The 14,905-nt window shown below is 31.7% G+C and overlaps 1 protein-coding gene across 1 annotated transcript in view; it reads left to right on the forward strand.

Annotated features, from left to right (window-relative positions):
* Positions 1 to 14,905, forward strand: part of SLC25A12 (solute carrier family 25 member 12) — a 112,054-nt gene that overhangs the window by 9,874 nt on the left and 87,275 nt on the right. The window contains exon 3 of the mRNA XM_051991072.1: positions 6,761 to 6,903. Within this exon, the coding sequence (XP_051847032.1) occupies positions 6,761 to 6,903 (143 nt within the window). The remainder of the gene's footprint in view (positions 1 to 6,760; positions 6,904 to 14,905) is intronic.

A 14,905-nucleotide genomic window follows, 5' to 3' on the forward strand; every position in this document is an offset into this window, starting at 1 on the left:
TCACCTATACTGCTACATCTTTTTTTTTTAATTCTGAATTGTTTATCAGAGTATGTACACTTTTGCTTGAAAAATAATTGAGTTGCATTTGAAAAGTTTGACCAAGAAATAGCTTCTCTACTATTTTTATACCAGTGCTGCCTTCACACTGGGATTATCTTTCATTTGTCCTTGACTTGTTGCCCATCTAGGATTCCTAGCTGTTAAGAAGGCATGTTTGAAATAGCAAGTGATTGACTTTGAAATTAAAGTACATTTAAGCTTATATTAATTGTTTCCATAGTCATTTGGCTTCCTTATCTCGTCAGTCTTAAGTAGCTGGTTGGAATCAAACTGAATATTATTACATTAATGCTAAATCATTTGCATACTATTGAATTATTGAAACTCCTTTTTGGCATTGGGGAGGCAGGCCCTCAGACATTTTTTCCTTATCTTTTGTTATTCCATTCCATTTGAAAGATTTAAATCATTTTGATTCACCTCAGGTAGAGTTAGTGAAAGAATCCAGATATTTTTCTAATGTTAAATTGTGTTCTATTTCCTAGTAAAAGATTTAAATTGGCATTATATAATATATTCATAGTGGGAATGGAGTCATATTGGAGGCATGAAAGGTATTTAAGTTTACATTACATTCATATACCATAAGCCAATCTCTAACTGATGGGCATCCACTCAATTTCCAGTTTCTTGCCACTACAAAAAGAGTTCTGCAAATATTTTTATATATACAGGTTCTTTCCTCTTTTTTATGATCTCTTTGGGATTCTGATTCAGTGGTGAGATTACTGGATTAAAGGGTATGCACAACTTTATAGCCTTTTGGACTTAGTTCCAAATTGTTCTCAAGAATGGTTGAATCATTTCACAACTCCATCAACAATGTAAGTGTCTCAGTTTTCCAACATTCCATCCAATATTTATCAGTATCTTTTTCTGTCATTTTAGCCAATCTGAGTGATATGAAATGGTACCTCAGAGTTGTCTTAATTTGCATTTCTCTAATCAATAGTGATTTAGAGCATTTTTTCATATGATTACAAATGGCTTTAATTTCATCATCTGAAAATTGTTCACATCCTTTGAAATGGCTTTAATTTCTGAAAATTATCTGTTCATATATTTTGATCATTTTATCAATTGGGGTATGACTTACATTCTTATAAATTTGAGTCAGTTTTCTGTATATTTAAGAAATGAGGCCTTTATCAGAAATAGCTGATTTCCCAGCTTTCTGCTTCCCTTCTAATCTAATCTTGGCTCCATTGGTTTTATTTTTACAAAAACTTTTTAATTCATTGTTAACCAAATTATCCATTTTGCATTTCATAATATTCTCTAGTCCTGTGGCTATAAAATCCTTTCTTTTCCAAAGATCTGACAGGTAGCTTACTCTTCTAATTTGCTTATTGTATTACCCTTAATGTCTAAATCATGAACGCATTTCAACCTTATCTTAATATAGGGTTGTTCAATGCCTAGTTTTTGCCATACTATTTTCCATTTTTCCCAGCAATTCTTGTCAAATAGTGAGTTCTTATCCCAGAAGCTGGAGTCTTTGGGTTTATCAAATACTAGATTACTATAATCACAATGATTTCTTAATCCTAAATCTTAAAGGGCCAAAATCTAATGGCCCTTTCTCAATTTGAGTGTCTCTTCATTTCCCTTCTGATTTCTACCTGCTGATTATTCCTCAGTCTCCTTTGTTCTATCTTCACTCAGGTCAGGCCTTTTCCTGTTTCCCAAAGCCTTGTTTTGAATTCCATCCTAACTCTTTCCCCTTTTACATTATCCAGATTGGTGTTTTCATCAGTTCTTATGGGTTTAATTATCACTTCTATGTAAATGATTCCCAGCTCCATGTATCCATTTCTCATCTCTTTCCTGAACTCCAGTTCTCCATATCTAAGTATATCTTGGACATCTCTTGACCTAAACATGTTCAAAATTGAATTCATCTTTCCCCCTATATCTTTGCCTCTTCTCAATTTTCTCATTAGTGTTGTAGACATCATCTTTGCAATCTTAGTGTCATTTTCAATTACTTTTTCTCTCAATCCACATATCTAATTTGTTACCAAATTTGTCATTTCTGCCTTCACAACCTCTTTCTTAATTTTTCTCACTAATCATACAGCTTATACTCTGGTATCCTTATTACCTTTTGCCTGGATTATTGCAAAAACCTTCTAACTGGTCCTTACATTTTTTTCTCCAAGGCCGGTCTTTCTCTCTGATTGAAAAACAAACATTGGAGATCTCCCAGATCTTTCATTTAGGGAGGGTCCTAAGGCTGCCACTTATAATTGCCCGCCTATCTGTATCCCTGTGTACTTTATCATGCTCCATTGATAAATAAATTTCTACCTCTTCTTTTTTTTTCCCACCATCTTTTTAACTCTTGTCTACCTCCATTAGATTGTATGCTCCTTGGGGACTGGGATTGTTTTTCTTTCTTTGCATCTGGAGCACTTAGCTCAGTATCTGGCACAAAATAGATTTTTTTTTTTAAAGAATATAACCTTTAAAATTTTTTATAAATAATTTATACAAAGACAGTTTGCCCACTTAAGTCACAAAATCATCAACTCAAGATATCCATTGAAGTCTTATTAATAAAAGAGGTAAAAATTGATTTATCAGTCTTCGTTAAGAATGGCAGATAAAGCTGAAAAAACAAGGCCCCATTTTAAAAACAAAATCTATCAAATGCAAGCGCTTTGGTTCTTCTGTCTAATTATTTGGGATTGCAATATTTCTTCCCATCTACAAAATTCAAAGCCCTCAAAACCAAGGCTACAAAATGGATTCTTAATAAGAGTTTGAATATTGATTTTTGAAATCCAGTCTTTTAATGTTCAAGCAAATTGATCAACAACCATGAGCTTTATTTTTCTTATATGTAAAATATGTAAATGAATCTTATCCCACTTTACTCATGGGTTTAATGTGTTATTAAAAATCTGAAATGTTTGTAAATGTCAGCTATGATTATTATTTAAGATCCATGTATGTATGTATGTCCCAATATAAACATGGATTTTTCAGCTCTGAACTTACTAGTCTTAGACTGCTATTCCTCAGACAAAATGAATTTGCCAAGTAATTGCCTTTAATTTAATGAGTTAATTAGTTAGCTGCCTCATCTAGAAGTCAAGCACAATACTTCTTGTCAATGAGAAGACTTTTTCACCCCTTTGAGCTATACCTAGGACTGTTGATACTTTATCTTTCTGTTAAAATCAAATTAAAATAGATTGGTAGGGTTGGGAAGAAATAATTAAGGGAAAAAGAAAAAAAGGGGGAAAAATCCAAGGAAAGTGATTCTCTTTAGCATCATTTGTAACTCTTGGCACAAGTTGGACCTGGTTTCATTGATGAGCAACAATGAAAGCAATTGTTTGCTTAGTTGTTACCTGTGGCCTTGGTAGCTTGTGGAAATGCAGCCTCACTTCTTGGCACTGTGTAGGTCACTGTTTCTTTGACTCCAGAAACTATGATGTGCTGTTTCTGCAACAAGTACAATATGCTTTTACCCTCCCCGCTGTGTATATGTTGGTCACTATGTTAGCAATCAAACTGATAAATTAGAATAAAGATATCCTCTGGTGAATCCAATAGATTCTTAGCCTATGAATGGTAAGTGACAAGAGTTTTGACCATAGCTAAAAGTAAAAAAAAAAAAAAAAAAAAAAAAAAAAAAACATAACCAGCAGGAATCAAAATGACTATAGAACCATGTTCTTTCATCATTCTAATTTTGAGTGCCTTCTGTGGTTATGATACCTTTCTTTGAACAATGGTATTAAATTCAGAAAATATTAAGAGTCTACTCTATGCAAGACCCCAGGACAGCAAAGATGAAATAATCCCTTGATTTCTGCTCTTAAGGAACACATGATCTATATAGATATACAAATAAACAGAATGTCATGAGGGAGAGTTCTAGAAAAAGTACTTTCAGAATACTTGAGTATAGAAAATACTTTCAATTGGAAAAATCAAGAAGGATTTCATGGAGGAAATGGTACCCAAATTAACTTGAAGGAGGATTTTAGAGTTTAGGAAGGTGAGTATTTTCTAGCCTTGTATCCCAGTGAGACTATGTAAAGGGAAAATGTGTACAGTGTAATAAAGTTGGAGAGATAGTTTGGAGGTCAAATTGTGAAGGATTTTAAATGCTCATGTGAAAATGCTTATTTTGGGCCAATTGTATTATTTTGTCCTATGAAAGATAGAGAATCAGTGATGGGTTTTGAGCTTGGAAAGCTTTGGGATTTTCTTGGTAAAGATACTGAAGTGATTTGCCATTTCCTTTTCCAGCTCATTTTACAAATGAGAAACTGAGGCAGATAGGGTTAAGTGACTTGCTCAAGATCAGATAGCTAATGCTAGTAAGTATCAGGCTGGATTTAAATTCAGGTCTTCCTGACTTCACTCCCAGAGTTCTATATACTGTGCCACCTAGCTGCTTATTTGTTAAGATAGTCATTTCAGTAGCTATGTGGATGTTGAATTGGAAAGGAAAAGACCTTGAGAGATCAAGTAGGAGGTTATTATAGTAGTTCAATGAATAAAATTTAAATCTTATATTTGATATAGTCCTTAGTTTAAGAGATATTTAATCCAACAAACATCAATTAGTGCTTACTGTGTGATAGAAACTATTCTGGGGGGTAGGGTGATTGAGGTTATCAAATTCAAATTTTGTCTTTTTTTTTTTTAATTTTGTCTTTACAATTCTTTAAATATGTGGCCAGGAGTGAGCTCCTTAGTTATTTAAAACTCAGTTTACAGGTAAGATAATAGTAACATTAGTAACTGCTTCATAGGATTATTGTTGTAAAGCATCCATGAGATTATAGATATAAATTCTTTTGCCACTTTTAAAGTGTGATAAAAATGTCTGTGGATATAATTAAAAGCAGTTGTTGATAGAGATGAGAAGCAGGACCCATTTTAAATGGAGAGCTTAGATAACATTTAAGATTATTCAGTCCACAAACATTTGTTAAGCACTTATTATGTATGCCACAAAACAGTATATTATACTTAAGGGAAATAGGAAATGCAAAGCCAAGGCAGAATCCCTGTTTCAAGTCTGTAAGAAAATAACTCTAAGCTTCCCAAGCTGAGTTTAAACCTTTTTTTCAGTGGAGAGTTGGGAACCACTGAGAACTTTTTCTGATTAGGATAATGATATATTCAAAAATACATGTGAAGATTGATGTACAAAGATTGGTTCAAGATTGGTAGTAATAATTTAGAGGAAATGGAGACAATAAATGTAGACTTAATAGGATATGCCAATAAATGTTTAATAAACAGGTCAATGAAGTTTAATCTGTATTATTAACATTTTTTCTCCATCATTTTCTTAAATCTAAACAGTCAACAAAATAACAAGTCAATTCCTGATTTGTATTGTGTGCTTATTTCTGAGGTGTGAATGCTCACACTGAAAATCTAACATCTTTACCCAATTTGAACTGACTTCAGCCATGTCCCTGACTGTACTGTGAAAGGAAGTAAAGGAGATCATGTGGTAGCTTTATGGGATAGCTAAGTTGAGAAGGATTTTGTTTGATTTTTAAAATAAAAGCATGTTTAAGCATATTTATGAACAGAAAGGAAGGGGTCAATGGAGAAGGAAAGTGGAAGTGCTAGAGAGAATAATGATTGATTAAGTAGTATTCTTGAAGCAAGAGGGGGTTTGATCAAGGTCTTGGAGGTATTCCTCTTGGCAAGAAGGAGGGTCTCTTCTTTCTCTAAGGCTGAGGAGAGAGTAGGTAAAGATATTTTGAGGTAATGAGTTGGGTAGTTGAGAATTAAGCTAGTTCTGAAGGCTTTATTTAGTTTGAACTATAAAATTAACAACATCCTTAAATACTTGCTATACTGTGGGATTATGAAGTTTAGAACTCTCTATTTGAATGGGTATATTCTGCAGAATTACGAACAGTTTATTAATCTTACCTAGAAGAAAGGATTAACATTTTAATGAGAATGAAAGTTAACCTTTTTCATAAAAATACACAGAGAAAATTATTACTTGATATTAACTTCTTTTCCATGGCATTTTCAGGTACTTAATTTTAAAAGTTATTTTAAAAACAGATTACAGCAATCAAGCCTTCTTTTATCAACATATAAGTGGACTATGATTATTTTATTTGTTGGCAGTGCCAGATTTAGCAAAAAGAATTTCTAGAATGAATTTGTCTACTTAAGATTGTTTTCTGTTAAAGGGGCAAATATTCATTTAATAAGAGATATTTCCCATAGAGCATAGGTTTTGGTTATGTTGGTCATCCTTATAAATAAAATCCTTGATATAATTTTCAAGAAATTTCTTAGAAAAGTATCTTTTCTAATTTCTTGTCACATGCTGGAAATTGGAACCAGTAAAAAAAAAAAATTGCACTTACTTAAGCAAGAATTTCCATTATGACTTGTTTTTTAACCTCTTTTATGGGTAAGAAAGTCTCTGAAAATTAGAAGATCTTTTATCTTCTCAATTTGAGGTTCTAGCCACCATCTTTGCTGTCCTTGTACCCTTTGTACTCTGAACTCTCTTGTCTTTCTACATTCTTAAATCAGTCAGAGGAATATTCCCTTTTTCCTTTCACCCAGAAAGGTCTGTTAATGTTCCTTCATTTCCCTACTAAATTTTGATTTATTATTTCATGGATTTGATAGTTATAAAATAATACTTTATTCTTATCCTTATAACCTTTGTTTCTTTTTTCCACAGTATGCAAGTACTGAGGTTGATGGAGAGCGTTACATGACTCCAGAGGATTTTGTCCAGCGTTATCTTGGATTATATACTGATACACATTATAATCCATGGACTGTGCAGCTTTTGGCAGGAGTAGCTGATCAAACCAAGGATGGGTGAGAATTGAAACAGTTTTTGAAAAAAAAAAAGATGTTGTTTAAACAATTTTTTAAAAGAGAAATTAGTACCCACCTAGAACTTTTAAATAAAATATAACTAAGCATTAATAAAAATGCTTTTATTTACTCCTGATAAAAATTACACTATAAGAATTATAAATTTATATATATATATATGTATTAGGATTGTATATAAAATTAAAGATATGTAAATATAATCACAAAGACTATAACACAGAGAGGGGACACTGATTTCTGTTTACTTTTATATATACAAGGATGAGCTCTAAATAAGCAAAATATCTGTGAGTCAATCACCTTTTCATTATTACAAGAGAGAAAATCTATTGTTGATACTGAAGGTTGTGAGATAGCGTTTGATAGATTAAAATATATAGAAGTTAAAGTGGAAATGTATAGCTTTTTACATGAGGATAAAATATAATAGAAATGTGTAATATTTAATTAGTGGGGTACTTTTAAATCACAGTTATAGTATATTCACAATTTTATGAATGGTTATATCAACTGGTAAAGTTACTATGACCCATTCAATAAAGAAATTGTTCAGTCCAAAGACAGACTTATGAGAATTAATTAAATCTAATACAGATCTCTGCTTTACATTCTTTTAAAGAACCTTATTGAGGTAACTTCTGGAGCATTTGCTGTTAATTGTTGGGTTTTTTTAAAGCAGGTTTCCAAGTCCAATCTGCACAACATCCACATCTTTTCATATACTTCCTTTTGACCTCTTCAGCTCCAATGTGGTTTCACTTATTTTTCAGAGCTTTCTGGGCTCAGTCCTGGAAGAAAAAACTCTTGAGACAGTCAAGTAGAGCCAAAAGTTAAGTTGTTAGAAGAGAGCAGGTCAAAAATATTATCAGAGGAATGGGTATTGACTGAAGTAAAGGTAGAAAGAGTCTGTTAAAAATAAGATATTGTCCACCTTTTTTAAAGGTAGATTTCATTCATTTCAAATTGAAAGCCTCTTAACTCTCATATTTCTTTTGGTTGCAGATCTGACCCATAGGAATACTTCAATGTTTCAAATTGTAAAATGGTGTAGGAACATATCAGTTATTTCTAAAACTGAGGAGAATGGATTTTCTAGTATTATTAATATGAGAAGAAGGGTTTTTTTTTGGTCACCTAAAGAATATATATTTTTTTAATGTAGGCTTCTTTTTTTGAGTTGCTTATAACTTATGTAATTTGAGATAATCCAGACAATGGAGAATGGCAAAACATGACTTTTAGAATTTGTTTACACATATTACTTAATCTTCTTTGAGCACATAATTTGCTGTTTCAATGTAGTTAATGAAGAAATAATAATTATTTGATTTTCTAAAGTATTTGGAGTTTTTGTTATTAACATTTAGTTCAATGTTTTTTGAACATAAGGCAATTGAAATAAAGGGATAGGTTAGTCTTAGTTACTTCTGATTTCTGCCAGATGATTACAACTATCCCCAAAAGATCCAAGAAATGAAACCTACCTTAAAAAACTAAAGGGCAAATTTTATTTGATAATTCACTTTGAATTGGGTTAGAGATCAATGCAGTTCTTTTTGATATTTTACATTTTCAAATTGGATTATGGTTCTTAAAATTTGCAGCAATGACATGATTTATTAGCATTATTTAATTATAGTCACTAGTTTTCTCTGAAACAGTTTATATGTAATCTGTTCAAAGTTGAATTTTTAGAATTTTGAGCATTAAATCATAACAGAACCATATGTTTGACAGTGTGTTCCTTGACTAATCTTTATACCCAGAGGTGGAGAAAATGATAGTACTTCTTTTCATATTGAAATATTTCACACTGATGTCATCTCTTCTGGATATTCCCCTCTCCTTCTTCCTTCACTTTGTATATGAGGAGATAATTTGTCTTTCATTTTTCAATGATAGAGGAATTGATAGTATATTTCATTGAGTACATTTACCCAAATACAAGGTGTTTCTTAATTTCATTTTAGTGTTAGTGAAAAAAAAGTTCCACAAATAATTCTTCTACATAGCATTTCATTATTATATTTGTATTCACAAGGAACCAAAAATGAAATACTAAATTTAGACTACATGTCTTAAGTTTTTGAATGAGTAGGGATAGGGTGGTTTAGATAAATTAGTCCAGGAATTCCCTGTACCATGTGCAGATCTTTATTATATTTTCTTGTATTCTCAATGCCAGCAATCCCCCAACTTCACCTCTTGAATAGACAGAAAGTAAAAGGATATTGTATGGATATCTGTTATTTGCAACATTGTATAAAAGAACAGTTGGGTATGTTATAAGTGGTTTCATTTGTTGTCTAAAAGAGGAAGCAATTAGCTAAATCTGTTTCTTCCTTAATTTTAACTAAAACTTTGAAGTCTTTCTTGTAAATTAAAAGTAAAATTATTTTATACTTCATATGCAAGTATCCAAGAGACTATTATTGTAGGATTTAGATTTGAAATCTAAAATGTTTGGACAGTTGCTTGTTTCAAGCTGTAACTAACAGAATTGTAGGTTCTATATTTGTCCCTTCTCAGGATTTCATGTGAAGGTTCTATTCTCATAAAGCAGCAGCAGAATTTAAGTTCTCTCCATTTTCAGAAATTTATTTCATCAGTTTTTAGAATGTAAATAGCAAATGTGTGTGTGTGTGTGTGTATTTGCCTTTTCCCCTTTCTCAAAACAACTGTAAAGTTTTTATATCGGTTTTTTAGGGAGTCAATAAGTTGAACTTGGGGGACAGTGAATTCCTTAATTGTGTGAGCTTACTTCTGCCAGAGGTATAAGTTGGTAGATTATAGATCAGTTAGATTCCTGCCAGTAGTATCAGAAGAACATCTATAATAAGCTAAAGGGGGAAAAGGAATTTAAGGAAAACTATCCTAAGAATGTGTTTCTACTTTCATGAGCAGACTGCTTTTCTGGTCTCTTTTAAAAAATGATTAACATTGTAACAGAGTATAAAATATGTATGGAATCAGAAGTGCAAAAAGGCAAGTTAGAATTGTGAAGTGAATTTTGAAGTCACAAGTGCTTCTGTGCATCATTTGCTGACTTTGCTCCTTAAATTTTATTGATGTCTTTTTTTATATGTAATAATCATTTTCAGATATTCTTTCTTAATAATAATTATAGTAATCATGATAATGACAGATAAAATTTATATAGCACTTATTGTATGCTAAGCACTGAGCTAAGCACTTTACATTTATTTCATTTGAGCTTTACAACACCGCTGAGCAGTTGGATGCTTTTATTATCCCCAATTTATAGATCAAGAAATTGAGGCAAATAGAAATCACCCAGCGTTACATAACTAATGTGTGAATGAGTTCTCACTTATAATAAAAAAAAAACCTTTAAGTGTCTAATGACCATGTCGGTAAAAGTATGTAGCATTTTGCAGTCATAAGGTCCCTTACCCCTTCCCTCTCTATCAAAGGAAGGTTTGTGCTTTTCTTTCTTCCCTCAGGCCAAGATTCATCATTATACTTACTTAGCATCAAGTTTCATTTTATCTTTTTTGTTGTTGTTGTTGGTCACATTTTATAGTTACTGTACATATTATTCTCCTTGTTCTACTTCACTTTGTATCAGTTCATACATTTCTTCCCATGTTACCCTGAATTCCTTAAATTTCTCAAAACATATTAATATTTTATGAAATTTGTGAACTAAAATTTGTTCAGTCATACTTTAGTCAATGCTTTTTGCCCCTTTTGTTTCTAGATATGATTAATAGTGGGATCTCTGGGTCAACATCATGAACATATTTTATACCATAATTTTAAATTGTTTTTGAGAACAATTAGATCTATTTGTAGTTTTACCAATATATTAATGTGTCTACCTTCCCTCAGCATCTCTAGTACTGAATATTTCCATTTTTAATCATTTTTTGCCAGCTTATTGTGTATAAGGTAAAATCTTTGTTTTTGAGATTTGGAGCAAACTTTTATTTGGTTGTAGTTTGCATTTTTAAAAACTGTTCATATATTTAATTATTTACTATCTAGGGGAACTCTGTACTTTTTAAATTGAACATCAAAGTCATGTGAGTGTTGAGATTTTCCAACAGCTTTTTTATAATTCTTTTACAATACATATTTGAGTCATTGTAGTTTTCCCTTCTGGATATAGATATTCTTAGTACTGAGATATAGAATTCTTAGTACTAGTAATAATAATAATATTTATATAATACTTTCAGATGAGCAGAGTGCTTTATATAAATGTTATCTTATTTGATCATCAAACCTTCTTTTATCTGTCTTCCAGATGAGGAAATTAAGGATGATTAGAAGTAAAACACGAGGTAAAACAAAGAATAACAATACCAGCAATTTTTTTGAAACTACAATTAAACTCAGAGTTTCTTAATTCCAAATCATGCATTCTATTCATTGTCATCTATCTTTTTGGATGTTTTAATTGGAAAAATGTAGCTGTTTTAAAGATACCTAAGGCATTAGTTTTAATCAGTTTTAATTAGTCACCCAATCTCTAATTATAAATGAACAACTTATTTAATCTTTGCTGTATTTACTGCCACTTTTAGTCTGTCAGAATGGTTCTAAGTACTATGACTGGCAGAGTTGGAGATTGAGCTTGTGTTTATTTACATTGCTATATGAGCAGTGAAGAAAATTAAATTCAGAGCAATCCTAGGAAAGACAGAGCAAAGATGGCTGAACACTAGTGTCTGGCTACCAAGTAGTTTTTGGACAGGGCAACACTATATGAAATATAGAGTCCAAGGATCCATGCTCAAATCCCAACTCTGCTGCTTTGTTCCTATGTGACTTTGGGCATATAACATAATCTTTCTAGTTCTTAATTTTGCCATCTGTAAAATGTGGTGGTTGGATTAGATAGCCTTTAAGGTCCTGTTCTCTTTCTATATCATGTATATATGCAATAGAGAAATACAATAACTATTGACAGGCCCAATTGTAAAAAAGATAAATGAGATGAAATTAGAAGAATTAAATAAGTCATAATAAATTGCTTAATATCTTTCCTATTATTTATTAGGGATCTAGGTAAAAAAAAAAACTTGTAAAGACATCATTTTCTTTTTTCTTTTTTTAATAATTATAAATTTTTATTGACAGTACATATACATGGGTAATTTTTTACAACATTATCTCTTGCACTCATTTCTGTTCTGATTTTTCCCTTTCTTCCTTCCATCCCCTCCCCTAGATGGCAGGCAGTCTTATCCATGCTAAATATGTTATAGTATATACTAGATACAATATAGATATGCAGAACCGGACAGTTCTCTTGTTGCATAGGAAGAATTGGATTCAGAAGGTAAAAATAATCTGGGAAGAAAAACAAAAATTCAAACTGTTTATACTCATTTCCCAGTGTTCTTTCTTTGGGTGTAGCTGATTCTGTCCATCATTGATGAATTGGAACTGAATTAGATCTTTTTTTTTGTTGAAGATATCCACTTCCATCAGAATATATCCTCATACAGTATTGTTATTGAAGTGTATAATGATTGGAGGCATCATTTTCAAGACACTAAGTACTATCATCAGGGTGAGAAATGATTGGGAAATATGCTTTGAATTTATATAATGCAGTTGCTATTATCATCAATACCTAAGTTCTTCACTGTCTTAATTTTTAATATCTCAAATATAATTCTTTATTATTGGTCTCTTGAATTGTTTTGTGTTTGGTGAAGGAGATTAGTAGGGAATTATTAAATAATTACTTTAGGAGGTTAAAAATAAATAATTTTAGTGCATTCAATAGATTATATTGAATGTGAAGCAAAAATAAGTGATTTTTGACTATTTACACTACAACCATATTTGATCCTGTCTCAGCTGGGTTTTTTGTTGTTGTTGTTGTTTCTTTTTATGACCTTTCCATTTCCCTCATTAATGAAGACTGCAGAATATTTCAGGAGTACATGAGTATCCAGTCATGGTAGGACATAAAAGCAAAAAAGCAAAATCTACAAAGGAAGGCGACAAAAGAAGAGGCACTATATAAAGAGAGAAAAATTGTATTATAGAGAAGGTAAGGAATGGAAATTAAGATGGTGCAGGTGAGGTAAGAACAAGTATAAAAATAGATTGATAAGAAGAGATTGTGAGAAGGAATAAATGATGATCCATGATCAAGAAGGAGTGTTATGTATGGGAGTCAGATAGGTAATGATGTATATAAGGATTAAGCTTAATAAAATGCATTAATTTTTTCTCTCCCAGAAATCAAGTCCTCTAATTTCATGCCTAAATTTCAGGTTATATCCTTTTATATATATTTCTTATATCCTAAATATAATAAATATTTCCTATAGAAATTTTCGTTTCTTGAAATCTACCACTGAAAAAATAGTAATAATATAAAGTAGCAATAATACAGAGAATTGAATTTTGGACATAATACTATCTTCTATTACTGCATAAGCTTGTTGTTTTCCTATGAATTAAAAAAAATCCCATAATTTAGCTGGAACTTGAAAAACGGTGATTATTGTTTATTATTACAGGAACTTAGCTGACACAGTGGATAGAGTGCTAGATCTGGAGTCAGATAGTTTTTGTTTGGTCATTTTAGTCATGTCCAACTCTTTGTGATTGCATTTGGATTTTTCTTGGCAAAGTTATTGGAGTGTTTTGTCATTTCCTACTTCAGCTTATTTTATAGACCAGGAAACTGAGGCAAACAAGGTAAAGGGATTTGCCAAGGCTCAGATTAAATAAGTTCCTCAGTGTCACAGTGTCTGAGCTGGATTTGAATTCATGTATTTCTGATTATAGACATGATGCTCTATTGACTGTGCCATCTAGCTTCCCAATTAAGTAGGGAGTCAGGTAGACCTGACTTCAATTCCAGCCTTACATGCTTCCTATTTGCATGATCATGTCACTTCTGTTTATCTTAGTTTACTCAACTATAAAATAAGGATAACAGCATATATTTCACAGGGTTCTGAGAGAATAAATGAGATAATTGTAAAATTCTTAACACAGTACCTGGAATGTAGTAAGCCCTGTATAATGCTTTCTACTATTTACCCACTCCTACCTTTTCCTGTTATTTAATATCTTTTTTTTTTGCAGGTAATATTTTTAGAATGCAGTAGGACTGTTAAAATGGAATCTAAGTAAAGAACAGGTTTTTCATTTCTGACAATTTGGCCCTATGATTTTTACCTATTTGAGTACTTCTCTCCTTCCAAGCGTAGACTAACTTCTGCTTTTTCATTCTGTGATTCTTGTAGATGTATTATCTATAAATTATATATATACCCACCACTTTCAAACTTCCCCTTTTTCACATTAGATCTCAAAGATACCAACATATGGCTCAGTTTTCATTCTTTCTCCCTCATTCTTTGTGACCCACCTACCACATTTCAGGTTGTATTTGTCCCAAGTAATGTCTTCTTTGATTATAACTTACACCCTGCTAAGTAAGATCTTCATGTTGAAAGATTCTCATCTATAGTTTCACAGGGAGAATCTAGAGTTGAGCTTTTGATGCAATAGAGTTTGGGATCATTAAAAGCCCTGAGTACAAGCACGTGAAAGTCAGCCCAATCTTATTCCCAGTTCTGGGCCCAACTTGTTGCCTATCTGCAGTATCAAAGTAAAAAATACATGTATTCACAAACTAATGTACTTTGTTTTCTCTCTGAGAACACTTAGATTGCTATTTCACATTGCTGTTCTCTAAGGTGGGTTTATAATATTCTGGGACTTCATGACATTAATTTTTTTTTATCTCCAAATAGAATTTCACCATCAGTAAAATATTTCTTTTGATCTCATCTAACTCATTTTTTATGATACTAGAAAAGACCTTGGGTCAATGTCTGCCTGTCTGTCTCTCTGTCTCTTTTAGCATTTTCTTAATGTCAGTAATATTTTTGCTTTAATCTCATTTCTCATAGAGTCTTATGACTGATATGTGTGGATACACTTGGATGTATATCTTTTGCTTTATTAGCCTGCTTTTTGT

The sequence above is a fragment of the Antechinus flavipes genome, chromosome 3 (assembly GCF_016432865.1).
Source record: "Antechinus flavipes isolate AdamAnt ecotype Samford, QLD, Australia chromosome 3, AdamAnt_v2, whole genome shotgun sequence".
Lineage (NCBI taxonomy): Eukaryota > Metazoa > Chordata > Mammalia > Dasyuromorphia > Dasyuridae > Antechinus > Antechinus flavipes.